General features: G+C 45.8%; 2 protein-coding genes and 1 long non-coding RNA gene across 5 annotated transcripts in view; 2 read left to right on the top strand and 1 right to left on the bottom strand.

Moving 5' to 3' along the window:
• NUP133 (nucleoporin 133) overlaps positions 1-7,612 on the top strand; it is a 36,900-nt gene extending 29,288 nt beyond the window's left edge. Inside the window, exons 23-26 of one of the 3 annotated variants that reach the window (XR_012762531.1) lie at positions 1,357-1,437; positions 3,440-3,510; positions 4,855-5,089; positions 6,211-6,289. Coding sequence is in view for 2 of the 3 variants with exons in the window: in XM_075412132.1 (XP_075268247.1) it covers positions 1,357-1,437; positions 3,440-3,510; positions 6,211-6,299; positions 7,358-7,494 (378 nt within the window). In the remaining variant the exon portion in view is untranslated. Of the gene's footprint in view, positions 1-1,356; positions 1,438-3,439; positions 3,511-4,854; positions 5,090-6,210; positions 6,300-7,357 lie in introns of those variants that run through there. The other 2 variants (XM_075412132.1, XM_075412140.1) reach the window with 2 other exon arrangements.
• Positions 7,613-9,039: 1,427 nt separating this feature from the next.
• Positions 9,040-12,466, bottom strand: LOC142359676 (uncharacterized). Its single transcript, XR_012762542.1, has 2 exons — positions 12,357-12,466; positions 9,040-11,021 (listed from the first exon to the last, which is right to left on the bottom strand). It is a non-coding gene; the product is annotated as an uncharacterized LOC142359676 (long non-coding RNA).
• A 63-nt stretch (positions 12,467-12,529) lies between these two features.
• Positions 12,530-13,580, top strand: part of ACTA1 (actin alpha 1, skeletal muscle) — a 1,362-nt gene continuing 311 nt past the window's right edge. Inside the window, 5 exon segments of the mRNA XM_075444082.1 lie at positions 12,530-12,639; positions 12,734-12,874; positions 12,961-13,056; positions 13,058-13,286; positions 13,423-13,574. Of these exon segments, the coding sequence (XP_075300197.1) occupies positions 12,746-12,874; positions 12,961-13,056; positions 13,058-13,286; positions 13,423-13,574 (606 nt within the window). The 5' untranslated portion in view covers positions 12,530-12,639; positions 12,734-12,745.

Raw genomic sequence — 13,580 nt, forward strand, 5'->3', positions numbered from 1 at the left:
TTGCTTAGTTTCTGCCAGCACCAAACTTCAGAATGCTGGTTTTCATTCAAATTTCTTCTTGCTGAATGTGTGCTTTAGAGTGCTGCTAGGAGAGAAGGCAAATCACATCAGTGCCATAAGTTGATTTACTGGTCTAAGCCAGTTTTTGGATATGAGACAATTTTTACCTTCTGTTACGTTCTCAGTAGTGCAGAACTTGGAAGGCAGAAGGACCAAAGAATTCCACCTGAGTGGAGAAGCATGTGCAGTCTAGAAAAAGAGAGGGCTAGAAACAGGAAGAGGCTTTTGGTCACCTGTTTCAAAGAGGCACCTGAAGTCTTTCTGCTTCTTTTTTTTTCCTTTCTTTTTCAAAAACAAAGAAAAACCCAACCCATACAGGAACAAAACCACGAACTGCTCCAGTAGTGGGATTGCTACTACTGGGATCACTGACTCCTTCTCCACACCCCTTTCTGATGGTAGTCAGCAACCAGTAGCCTTAATGTTTCTGCCTTCTTGGCAGCATATTTCTACCATCCAGTGATGCACACAAAAAATATTAAACGAGTAACAACAATACATTGTAAAACAAATCAGGTCCTGGCTGGGTGTCAATTTTGCAACTTCTTACTTGTCTGTAGTCCTTTGGAAAATCAAAAGCTGACAGCATGCTTGTTTACATTCTCCTCACTTCCTTAGCACAACGCTAATAGCAGGTTCTGCAGTCAGTACCTGTATCTTTAAGTGAGGCTGTCTGTGGGGTTCGGGAAGAGTAGGAAGTGTCACTCACAACTTGGCAAGCGCTGGCACCATGACAGTTTTCCTTCTGAATTCTATTGTCAAACCAGCGTTCGTACTTGCTACTTGCAATGCGAGAATGAAACTCAGAAAGGATAAATAAAAAGAGCATTCACGTTGATTTTCCTTTAAAGTACTAATTTAGAATTTTGTTTGGTTGGGGGGGACGAAATACTGATAGCAAACTTGTCTGTTTTTACGAGGTGAAAGGCGGTACGTGTGCTTAAGTACTGCTTCGAGCTTAATTACTGATGAGAGCTTATTTGTGGAGCTGAGCTCCGGCTACAATAGTGCAGGAATGTTACAGCCTTAAATGGCATTTAAATTTGAAACCTAGCAGCCTTATATCCAATATCATTTGTCCACAGACCATTGTCATGTAGGTGGAATGCTGCTCTAAAACCTTAAGTATATTCCTTACTATAAAAATACTTGCGGTTGAATCAAGACATATTTTCATGAGAAGGTCACGTAAGTGGAAAATACATGGTGGTCTTCCCACAATGAGTTGCCCATGATATCAGTTACATTAGTTTGTAGGCTAAAAATAATTCTCTGTGTTCATCTCTCGTATTATAGATGTACATATGTGATGAGAACAGAAGGGCCAATGAGTATGACTTCAAGAAAGCGCTTGATCTGCTGGAATACATCGATGAGGTCGGACAAGTTTTTGAAGGATTTCTAATCCAGAGACTTATTTTTGTATTTATTATTATTTAAGCTAGGGTGGTGCATCTGTAGTTAGTTAACATATTAGCTTGGTGTACGGTAATTAAAAATAACCCCTGATGTGTTTTGTCAGTTTGCTTGTAAGTCATTGGAGACTTAATGCCAAATGTGGTTTAGATCATTTAAGAAAAATGACACTCCTCATCTTCACTTCCCATTTATAGTCTGTAGTTTCTTCTTTAGAGCCTTGCTTCCCTCCAGGCTTTCTCCAAACAGGACGAAGATCATGTGTTTTCAGTAGTGTAGTTCTTGCGTCTTCCCTATTGGCAGTTTCTCTGATTGTCATGAGATAAAGTGGGATAGTCACCAGCTTTTTAACATGTAAATAGCACTGAAGCACAGATTTGCTATCTGCTTTCTCACTGCCTCTCATTGTGTGATCAAGTATCTTGTCAGGAGTAATTTTCCACTGAGCATGAATAAATCAACTTTTAAGGAGCACCAAACCTGAACTAACAACAGTCCTTGCTTAAAGGCTGCAGCTGTATTGTTTTAGCAAAAGTATTCCTTACCAGTTGAAAATGAGAGCTCTTTTCTGATGATCCCAATTCCTGCTAGGCTGGGTAGGGCTCCAAGTTAAAATCCTCACTGTAGCAGTGCTTTGTAAACACCATTGTGCCATTTTGTTGGCCTTCAAGAACTTTGGTTTGATAGGCATAAATATCTTTATAGTTAAATTGTTTTTCAAATTTAAATTGTTTCTAGTTGCATTTCTTTTATCAAATTTTCTTATTAATAACATTACTGTTATTTACTAGGGGTTTCTTTGCTTTATGTATAAATATGTTTACTTCTCCTGTGTTTAATACTATATTATACTTTGTGTACTGAGGACAGAGTATTGCTACTTAGAGCAGCTTGTTACTCTGAGTTAGTTCTCTTTAGTTTAAAAAGAAAATTCAGTATTTTTTTTCTAACTTCCCCCTTTATTTTTACAACATAAATAGTCCAAATAGTAATATTTTGCAATAAAATAAATTTGAGTGAACTCATGTGGTTCGTTCTTTTAAATTAGCTTTCCTCTCAAATTTTGTCAACACAATTAGCAAACACTGAGACAATTATATTGATTTTTTACATCTAAATAAAATAAATGTCACTCTAAAGCCATGAGACTTCAGCATGATTTTTTCTCAGATATTTGAGTCTATAACAACTTGAGTAGAACCCTTCAGCACAAATTAGAGATGCTGGTTTAGGCTAGAGTCTAAAAACTAGCTGTTCCCTAGTTTTTCCCTGCTTTTTTTCTTGCAGAAGTGTAGCGTAAAATCCCTACCCATCATCTTACTTCCAGGCTTCTAAATTCAAGTGTTGATGGTTTCTGTTGCCTGTTCTGAGGTGAATTTAAAGTAGATGTGATGCTTTGGGACATTGAGAGGTGGAAAAAAAATACATAGTCTTTTTTCTGATGTTATATTTTAAAAGGGGGTCTGACACCACTTATCTCAGTTTCTGTGCAATGGAGGGACTACCCTTTCCAAGACAACTGTGTATCTTTGAAGAAATTTACTAATACAGTCATAAAACATACGTCCTAATGTGGACACTAATGTATGCTAGTTAGCTTGGCCACGCTGGAAAAAAGAGCCTTGACTTCAGTCACCATTTAGCACATTTTAAAATAAAACTTGCCTAGAATACAGTTTTACAAACTGGTATTTGTTCATGTGATTTAAAATGGGGCCTTTTTCAAATGGAGGTGGTTAGTCTTCAGCAGTCATGTGGTGATGTAGGAGGTCTGAGCCATGTTTTCAAATGGAAATCAACAGTCTTTGGTGTTTCAACAGTCTGAGCAGGTCATCTGTTAAAATAGCGCGTGTTTAAAAACGGTGGTCGGTAATTGAAGAACCTATTTCATTGGTATCATCTGTGTGACAGAGTGATTATTGCTTAAAAAAAAAACCTTACCTGTCTTTTCTCCTTACATGAGCTGAAGGAAGAGGACGTGGATGTAAATGATCTTAAACTTAAAATTCTCTGTAAGGCTCTCCGAAGAGATGGGTAAGTCCAATTTGAATATAAATTACTGGGAGTATTTGTGACATAGCTTTTCCGGAATTACGTTTTAGTATACTATTCTCTAGCTCACTGAAAAGATTGAATTTCATAGTATAAGGTTAGTAAAGTATGAAGTACCTGATCAGAATGTGTCTTTTTATTTGTAAAGTGAAACCCCAGTAAAAAAATAAAATCTGTAGTACTTTGTTCGCTTAGCTCACTGGCAACCTACTGTGCATTCGCAGCCCCTGAGACAGAGAGGCACCCATGCAGCTTTCATTCTTGAACTCTTGGTTGGGGTAAGAGAAATTACCTCTGCTGAAACTTTTCGTTCCTTTGAAGCATCTCAAATAGAAGCTTTTTAAGAGCGGCACATGCAGAGGTCGCTCCTACAAACTTTTATTGCCCTTACTTCTGGCCGTTGAACCACATTGACAAGTTTGTGACCTTTTTGAGTTAAAGCTGCATTCTTGACTGTCGGAGATCGAAGCCTTCAATACTGGTGCAAAGAGCCACTCTTACAGGTGTTCAACACCAAATACAGGCTGAATCCGGTTGGTCAGAAGAATCTTCTCACCAAGGAGTGCTACTGTTCTCTCCCAGGTTAAATAACTCAAATGGCATTTCCTCCCTTTCCAATTTTCAGAAGTTATCCAGCTTCTCTAACTCCATCCACATTCCAAGAGGACCTATGGAGGAAAAGATCAGAGTGCATCCCAAATGCACTGTGCCATTTGTGATTAAAATCGAATGAAGCAGCATTTGGATTCACGCTTTTGCGTGGGATAGATTCCAAAGGACAGCGGTCTGTAGAAAATAAATTCCTCGTTGCATGACTGAGTTATTGTCACATACGATACACATAATAGGCAGAAACAGGTTCACACCATTCCAAGTGTTTTCTTCCCTTCCTTATTATTTTCAAGACAGAAGAATCCAGACCTCCTGCATAATAGCAGTCCAATAATCGGTTTATGTCCTGTCTACCCTGGGTGGCGAACAGAGCTTTGGACATGATATTTAAACCATTCAAATCGTATACAAAGCTGACAAGCTTTTGCCCGCTCTGCTAGCTAACCAGATGCAATTTGGGATCACTGTGCACTTGAACAGTGTTTAGAAAACTTCGTGTCCCAGCTGAGCTTCCAGTCCTTCAAGGCTCACAAAGGCTTGCGAAGAGGTTGATCGCTGTGTCAAAAGAGGTGGTGTTAACTTTCGTCGCTGTGCAGAAGTAAGGTTTGACATGTTACAGTGCCTGCTTTTCAGGACGGCGTCTGTTTTCTAGTTTAGCAGCTACAAGTGGTGGTACGGAGAGCCTGGCTGAGTGTGCTCCTTGCGTCCTCGCAGGGTCCTCGCTGTCCTCCTCTGTGCCTATGAGGGATTTGTTTCCTCAGAATCCCCCTGCCACTTCCCGGCCTCACGTTCTTCCCAGTGGAACTGAAGATGAAACCCTGAAAGTCTGGAAGTTAAAGTGACATCCAGGGTAAAACCATGGTTTCGGTGAGGTACAGAGGATGTGTCAGTAACAGCTTCTGGGAGCTGCGTCCAGATGACACAATCACAGAATCACTGAATCACTAAGGTTGGAAAAGACCTCTAAGATCACCAAGTCCAACCATCACCCCAACACCCCCACGCCTGCTAAACCATGTCCCGAAGTGCCACATCCACACGTTGTTTGAACCCCTCCAGGGATGGGGACTCCACCACTGCCCTGGGCACCCTGGTCCAATGCCTGACCACTCTTGGAGTGAAGAAATTTTTCCAAGTATCCAATCTGAACCTCCCCTGATGCAACTTGAGGCCATTACAAGCATGATCTGTTGCAGCTGATCATTGCAAGCTTGATCTGTTGCAAGCAAGTCCCAGTGGCCCGAGGAGGGTCGTGTTCCTTTAGGGAGTGATATGAGAACTGGTTTTGTCTGGTGGTTTAACGTATGGAATAGGAAATTTTAACAGCTGAACGGTTAGAACCACAGCAAAAGCAGTTAGGTTGGTGTTGACTTAAAACTGCTGCACATAAAGCTCTACAAAGATGAAAAATTGTCATTTAAAGTAATATTTCTCTTAAGAAACTCCCAAACAAATTTTTCTGTCGTGGATGAGACTTGCATTTGTGAGTCTTCACAGTCACATTTATTCACAAATGAGATGCACTGTGTTTGGGTTGTGTCTGTGTGCGCTGTTACAGGCCAGCAACTTAGATTTTACAGGGTTTTTTCCCTTCCTCCTTCCTTTTCTCGGTGTTTGCTTCTTTATTTTGTTTTTTTTCAAATATGTTAGCAAATTGCTGCTCTTGCTTTATTCTACCAGAAAATAAATCTATACTTTCATCATCTCAATTGTAAAATATAATTACTGTGAATAGGTAATTCTTATCTTCATGGATAATATTTTTTATTTTATGAAAGAACTAATGTTTTATTTTACAATTGAGAAGACGGGAAGCATTTCTGTTGTCCTCCAAACTAGACTGTGTTACAGTAGTGCAATTTTATTGCAGTTTTACTCTTGGAATAAAGAATAATTAACACAAGATGGAAAGAAACGTCTTGCTTTGAGCTTTAGCCAAGTACCTAACACGTGTGAACGTGTATTGATCACCTCTGATAATTTATCAAATTTCCTGCATATTTTTTCTTGTTAGTTTTCACTTGATTTCATCTGTGCAATTCTTTCCACAAATTATTCTTTGACTTGCAGGTGGTCCAGTTCGGATGGTAAAGACGATCCAATTGAAGCATCTAAAGATAGTATATTTGTGAAAATACTACAAAAACTATTGAAAGAAGGTAAAGTCTACTTAAAGATAATTGAACTTCTTCAAATTGTTGTTTCAAAAACTGCTGAAGATGAACACTAATATATAAGAAGTAGCATTAATAAATTCTCAGAGCAATAAAAGCTTCCATATGCATTCCACTAGATAATTACAGTTGTACGAAGCCGATTCTGTCTCTGTAAAATGGTGAGGGGGTAAGAGATGAGCAGATTTCTTGCTTATAATCTTAGTGCTCTCCAATTATTTGCTCAGTAGGGCAGCTATCAGATTTTTAGCAGTTTCTTACTGTAAAGTATGTCTTCTGGAGTTAAATACATATCTTCTGTAAGATAAGGGATTACAAACTATTTGTCTGGCACTCAGAAGACTGTCATTTATTTTAGCTTAAGTGTTTGGTTTTGTTTTCCCTCCCCAAAAGCAAAAGAAAACAAACAAACAAAAAAACCCCACTCCCCCTCACCAGTTAAAGCTGACCATGGGAAGTTAAGGCCATGGAAATTACAGCTGGGAGAGGAGGGAAGCAATTTAAGAGTCAAAGCCTGTTTTAAATATTGCTGCATATGAACTTCTTCCAGAACAGAGAAAGCTCCATGTCAAAAAAAAAAAAAAAAAAAAAAAAAAAATAGTTCTTCAGAACAGTTCTAGCTTTGTGTGTTCAATCCTGTCAGGATTTTTTCTAAGGTTCACACACCCCAGATTGAAATGTAACTGATGATATAAGCATTTATTATCTGACTGATCTCTCTCTCTCTGTCTCTCTCTGTCTCTTTTGGTGAAGTGTTATATGAAGACATGGATTTTAGGTTTAAGAATTTTAGGTGTAATCGTAATTCACTGAGAAGCTCTGTTTGGGTAGCAAATACCTTTTTTTTTTTTTTTTCTTACCTCAGTTTTAGAGGCTGCTTAAGCTTTATTGTATTTCTTAACACGTATAACAGGATTAGATCTTCTCAATGCCACAAGAGTAATTTAACTCTGAGGCAGGCACAGGTGTTTACTTAAAAATCATCTTAACTGCTAATGCCAAGTGTTTTTATCAGTGTTGTAATAAAAGGTTTTGTGTTGTAGGAGTTCAGTTAAGTGAGTATTTACCGGAGGTGAAGGACTTGATGCAAGCGAACGAACTTGGCAACCTGAAATATAGTGCTTACTTCGAATTCGTGTTAAAGGCAAACTACGAACTCTACGTTCAGGGACAAGCATGATTCCCACTGGGTTTTTTTTTAATGTTTTTTCTAAGGAACTGTTAAATTCATGTATACTTTTTTGATGTTCTGTTTGTTTTTTTGCTAAAACTTTGTAATAAAATCTATGAGTTTTATACTTGGTCTTGAATTTGCTTTAGTGAGGGGAGGCAGAGCTGCGTTTTCAGGCAGACAAAACATAAAATTCTCATTTTCTGTGTACTTATGCCTTCGTTAGCCTGAGTCCTGCCTGAGACTCGCAGACACCCAGGGTGAAATGTGGGACCCACTGCGGAAGGTGGAAACTTTTCATCTCGCTTCACTGGGGCTGTGATTTCAGTTCATAGAACACAGAGCAAACATAAACGCTGGGTGACTGTGTAGCTTAATTAAGAAAGAAATTATTATTCTAGAAGAGAACTACTCTTCCTTTGTACAACGCTTTTTGCTGTAGAAACCAGGTCATTTCAATTTTGCATTAAAGATTACTGGCACAAAAAGGGTAACTGGCTTGTCACTCATCACTCAGCTTGCCTGTGACAGAAAGGAATAAAGCAGAGTTCTCATGCACAGTCCTCTGCTCCAGTAAATGTACCTTTCTTCCAGTTTATATCTGTAAGATTAAACTTTTCAAAACATTTTACTATTTTACCTGTTTCAGTTTCACTTAACGTTATATCGAGATTCCTAGAACACATGGAAAAATGAGATTAACAGCTCACCGTGCGCTCCTTCACAGCAACTGCTTGAACCCAGGCTCGGGAGAAACCTAGAAAGCAGTTGTGAAAGCGGGAGCCCAGCACCATCTTCCTTACTCAGCGACGTGTTCGCTACTGCTTGATGCTGCTAACTTTTTTTTTTTTTTTTTTACCTGACTCCCCCAGGGAGTTCTCTCTGACATAGGAATAAAATAAATCCATTTCACTTTTCAATTTTAATTATTCTCAGTGGCAGCAGATTTTAATCTTTAAATAGTAGTTCCTTTAATCTGACAACGTTGCACCTTTCTTTTGCGAGCAGCTCAACAGCCAGAGAGTGAATGCAGAGCGCCTTGCATGCCCTTATGTTTTACTTGTCTGGCTCGACGCCTGCTGCAACAACTTGATCCAACAGCTGAGAAGGTCAGAAGTTAAACTGGTTGAAGAGAATCCAGTTTCTAGTTTTAAAAGCACAGCTCCTGTTCCGTGGCTTCCTCTCCTCCCTGGACTAATACAGTAAGCGGGGCCGAGAGTCTGAACATGTTTGGAAGAATAGATTTATCTAGAGAGGTTCTAACTAATATGGGAAAGAAATGCACCAGCAGTCATCTTCTAAGATTGTTCTAAGAAGCGAACTTTGCTCTTCTGCAGCCTTGCATGGCCAAAAGAAGCGCGGGTGTAACTCGCCGCGGTGGCTTCAAAGGAGCGGGTCGATCAAAGCCTCAGAAGAATTCCCCGTGCTTGCTTAAATATCACTTTAAAGGCGGTTCCACAGCATTGATAAACTTCACATTTTGGGAGAAAGGGAATAATCTAACAAATATTTGCCACCCCCTGCCGAAATATGTGCTAGCAGCTTTAACAAGACTTAAATTTCGCTTGAAGAGGAATCTCTTTAATCGACTGCCTGCAGTAAAACACGTTGGGGATGTCCCATCCCTTCCTCGACTGCCGCCCGCCTGCATTCAGTCGCGGGTGGCAGGCTGAGCCCCGAAATCTTGCTCCAGGCGTTTCTGCGCATCCTCCGCCGTCCGTCTGTTCCAAAGCGCCTGGCTGCCCCGCCGGGATGGGCTTCCGGCGGTCGGAAGTGAAGGGATTCTCCAGGTCCTCGGGAAGCGGTCAGGCTTCGCAACTGACGTTTTGTTCTCTGCTGGGCTGGGAGGCGTCTGGCATTTGTACAACGGCTTTCCGTCCGACTATTGCCAAAACAGAAGGCTACGGGCAACGAGTTTACTTAAATAAAACCTCATTAAAATAACTTCCATGTCTAAACTGAAGTTTAATGGTCCTGTACTAGGAACGTTGAGCTGGTTCACGATTCTGCTGGGATCTGGGGCTATTCTTCCTCTCCGTCCTCTGTTCCATTAGGCAGTGAGCTGCGCTGGTGCACAGCTCCTGTCTCAGATTACTGCACAGGGAGGATGCTTTCATTTACCACCGGGTACCGAAGGCCACGCCTGAGCTCCAGGCAGCATCCAAGTGTAACAAAAACTGAAACAAACTTGGGACAAAAAGATGTGGGCTTTGGTTAAAACAGCTTCAGGAGTAGGGATGGCTCCCTTTGAATAAGGAAGAAGACCTCACTTCTTCAGTTGTCGTTTTCTCAGCAGCACGCGGTACAGGATGTCCACGCTTCCCTCCTCTGCTGTCACCAGAGCAGCAGGAAAGCTTACCTGTTGTCACCTGCGACTGGTTTCAGCAGGCAGGCGTTGCAGATGGCGATCGTCTTTGTGCCCAGCTCTGCTCTGGAGACTTCAAATGTTTTCTGACTTGGAACCAAAACCAAATTCATTTAGTGAGTGCAGTTAAATATCAGATCTACCTGCAGGAAATGATCTTTTATGCGGAAATATAAGAATTTAATATTGCCATCGGGCATTTTGCTGTAAACTAGATGGGGGTAGAGAGAAAATTAAAAGAAACAGAAGGGACAGAGTGGGTTTACGCTTGCGTCGGGTTTCACTGAAGGATTAAGAATCTTCATCATGGAAGCCATAACGGAGCGGCGCAGTTCTGTAAACAGATTTGACGGCTGCGATGCCTCTTAAGTGCTTTCAGGCTTCCGATTTTTGTACCGCCGGTTGTCAACAACAGAACTGAAGAATAATACGAGAAGTTGAACAGTATAAAAGCACATTTTATACCCAGCGTACTTTAATACAGTGACTGGACAGGAAATTAAAATCTATAGCGGAACGAAAGAGGGAGGAGCCAGAGGCAGAGAGGAACACGGCCAAGCTGGAGGGTGAAGAAATTTGACGGAGGAGAAGAAAAGTTGTCTGCTTCTCCGTTGTCCTTTCTGCTGTGCCTTGCAGCGGAGGAAACCGGCTGCAGAAGTGCCTTCACCTGCAGGAGACTCCTCACAGCGCCAGAGCTTCTGGCTTACTGTTTCTTCTTCCTCCTCTCCTGACTCCCTAGATTTTAAAAAGATTTACCCTTGGCCAGTAGTGCCTTCAGAGGAGGTCTGGAAGGTTGATCTGCATCGACTCCCTGGCAGGGCTGCGAAGATGCTTGCGCTACTGCCTCATCGGTAACCGGAATGCCTATATAGAATCTCCCAAGTGTCCCACACGGAATCTCTGCTGAAATGCCCATTGCTGAAGGAGATGAACCATTCCTCCTCACTCACACAGCACCTTCGGCACGTCGGAGATGACTTGACAGTGAGACCGTGCTCCTTTTGGGAAGGGTGAGCTGCAGGGATGGCTGGAGGATGCCATGTGCCTGGCCGAGCTCCACGCCAGCAATGGGCACTCGGTGATGGCACCAGCAATCATGGCCATGTCAGGCTCCCGGGATCAGACCGTCACCGGGATCAACGCTTTGCCAGGCTCCTCTTCAGGTGCTGGTCTGACAAGATGTTATCCCACACATTTATTTCCCGTTTTTAAACCGCAGCGAGGAAAAAAATGCATGCAAAGCTGCGGGTTTCACACAGGCTGCTCCGCATCGCCAGGTACAGCGGTGCCATGCGTGACCCGCGGCTCTGCCTTGCGGCTTCACCTGCTCCCCCAACGCCCCTTCCCTGCCACGGTGCCTGCCTGCGTCCCTGAGGGCTGCATTCATAGAATCACAGAATCACTAAGGTTGGAAAAGACCTCCAAGATCATCAGGTCCAACCGTCACCCCAACACCCCCATGCCTGGTAAACCATGTCCCGAAGTGCCACATCTACATGGGTTTTGAGCCCCTCCAGGGATGGGGACTCCACCACTGCCCTGGGCAGCCTGGTCCAACGCCTGGACACTCCTTCAGTGAAGACATTTTTCCTAATATCCAGTCTAAACCTCCCCTGGCACAACCTGAGGCCATTGCCTCTCCTCCTATCGCTGGTTACCTGGGAGAAGAGACCAACCCCACCTCACCACACCCTCCTTTCAGGGAGCTGTAGAGAGCGATAAGGTCTCCCCTCAGCCTCCTCTTCTCCAGACTGAACAGCCCCAGCTCCCTCAGCCACTCCTCAGCAGACTTGTTCTCCAGACCCCTCCCCAGCCTCGCTGCCCTTCTCTGGACACCCTCCAGCCCCTCAGTGTCCTTCTTGTGGTGAGGGGCCCAGAACTGAACACAGCACTCGAGGTGCAGCCTCACCAGTGCCGAGCACAGGGGCACGATCCCCTCCCTGCTCCTGCTGGCCACACCATTCCTGATCCAAGCCAGGGTGCCCTTGGCCTTCTTGGCCACCTGGGCACACTGCTGGCTCATGTTCAGCCGGCTGTCGACCAGCACCCCAAGGTCCTTCTCCACCGAGCAGCTCTCCAGCCACTGCTCCCCAGGTCTGCAGCGTTTCATGGGGTTGGTGTGACCCAAGGGCAGGACCCAGCACTTGGCCTTGTTGAACCTCACACAGTTGACCTCAGCCCATCGATCCAGCCTGTCCAGATCCCTCTGCAGAGCCTTCCTACCCTTGAGCAGATCGACACTCCTGCCCAGCTTGGTGTCATCTGCAACCTCACTGAGGGAGCACTCGATCCCCTCACCCAGATCACTGATGAAGACGTTAAACAAGACCGGACCCAGAACTGAGCCCTGGGGACAGCACTCGGGATGGTCCCCACCCCGGGTTTCACTCCGCTCCCGGCCCCGACCCCCCGGCCCGCCGAGCCCCCGGGCAGCGCCGCGGCCCGCCCCGCCCTCACGCCCGGGCCCGCTCCGGCCTCCCCCGGCCCCCTCCCGCTTTGCCCTTACCGGGCCCGGCCGTGCCGGGGGATTATTTCGGCGGGGAGGAGGCGGGGGGGGCCCGGCAGCCGCTCCTTATACGGCCGGGCCGGGCTCCCCTGGGCCGCGGCCAGCAGCGCCTTCTTTGGGCAGCGCCGCGCCGGGCCCGACGCCCAAATATGGCGACGGCCGGGGCCGCATTCCTGAGGGCCGGCCCCCGGCCGCGATAATAAAAGGCCCGGGGGCGCCCGGCCGCGGCCCACGACCCACCCGGCGAGCAGCGGGAGGCCTCTCTGCCAGCGGCCCGAGCCAGGTAAAGCCCCCCCCCCCCTCGACCCCGGCCCCGCAGCCCCTTCCCCGCAGCCCGGCCGTGAGGCTCAGCCCGGCCGCCCTCCGCCCCCCCCCAGACAGCCGACGCCATGTGCGACGAGGACGAGACCACCGCGCTGGTCTGCGACAACGGCTCCGGCCTGGTGAAGGCCGGCTTCGCCGGGGACGATGCCCCCCGAGCCGTGTTCCCCTCCATCGTGGGTCGCCCGCGTCACCAGGTACGGCTCCGAGACGCCCACCCCGAGATCCCCCACCCCGAGCACCCCGCCGAGCCCCCCGCTTCCCTCCCTTCCCTTCCCCGCAGGGCGTCATGGTGGGCATGGGCCAGAAGGACTCCTACGTGGGAGACGAAGCCCAGAGCAAGAGGGGTATCCTGACCCTGAAGTACCCCATTGAGCACGGGCATCATCACCAACTGGGATGACATGGAGAAGATCTGGCACCACACCTTCTACAACGAGCTGCGTGTGGCCCCCGAGGAGCACCCCACCCTGCTCACCGAGGCCCCCCTCAACCCCAAAGCCAACCGGGAGAAGATGACCCAGATCATGTTTGAGACCTTCAACGTCCCCGCCATGTACGTGGCCATCCAGGCTGTGCTGTCCCTCTACGCCTCTGGCCGTACCACTGGTGAGTGCTGGCGTCCCGCTGGCCCCTCTTTCCCGGAGGACCTCCAGGACTGGTCCCCAACAAGTCCTCAGCTTCTCCCCCAGGGAAGGAGCCATTTCTGGCCCGTGGCTCAGGTCCCCGCTTCTTCCTCCCCCAGGTATCGTGCTGGACTCCGGCGACGGCGTGACGCACAACGTCCCCATCTATGAAGGGTACGCCCTGCCCCATGCCATCATGCGCTTGGATCTGGCCGGCCGGGACCTCACGGACTACCTGATGAAGATCCTGACTGAGCGTGGCTATTCCTTCGTCACA

This window comes from Opisthocomus hoazin, chromosome 2 (genome assembly GCF_030867145.1).
Source record: "Opisthocomus hoazin isolate bOpiHoa1 chromosome 2, bOpiHoa1.hap1, whole genome shotgun sequence".
NCBI lineage: Eukaryota > Metazoa > Chordata > Aves > Opisthocomiformes > Opisthocomidae > Opisthocomus > Opisthocomus hoazin.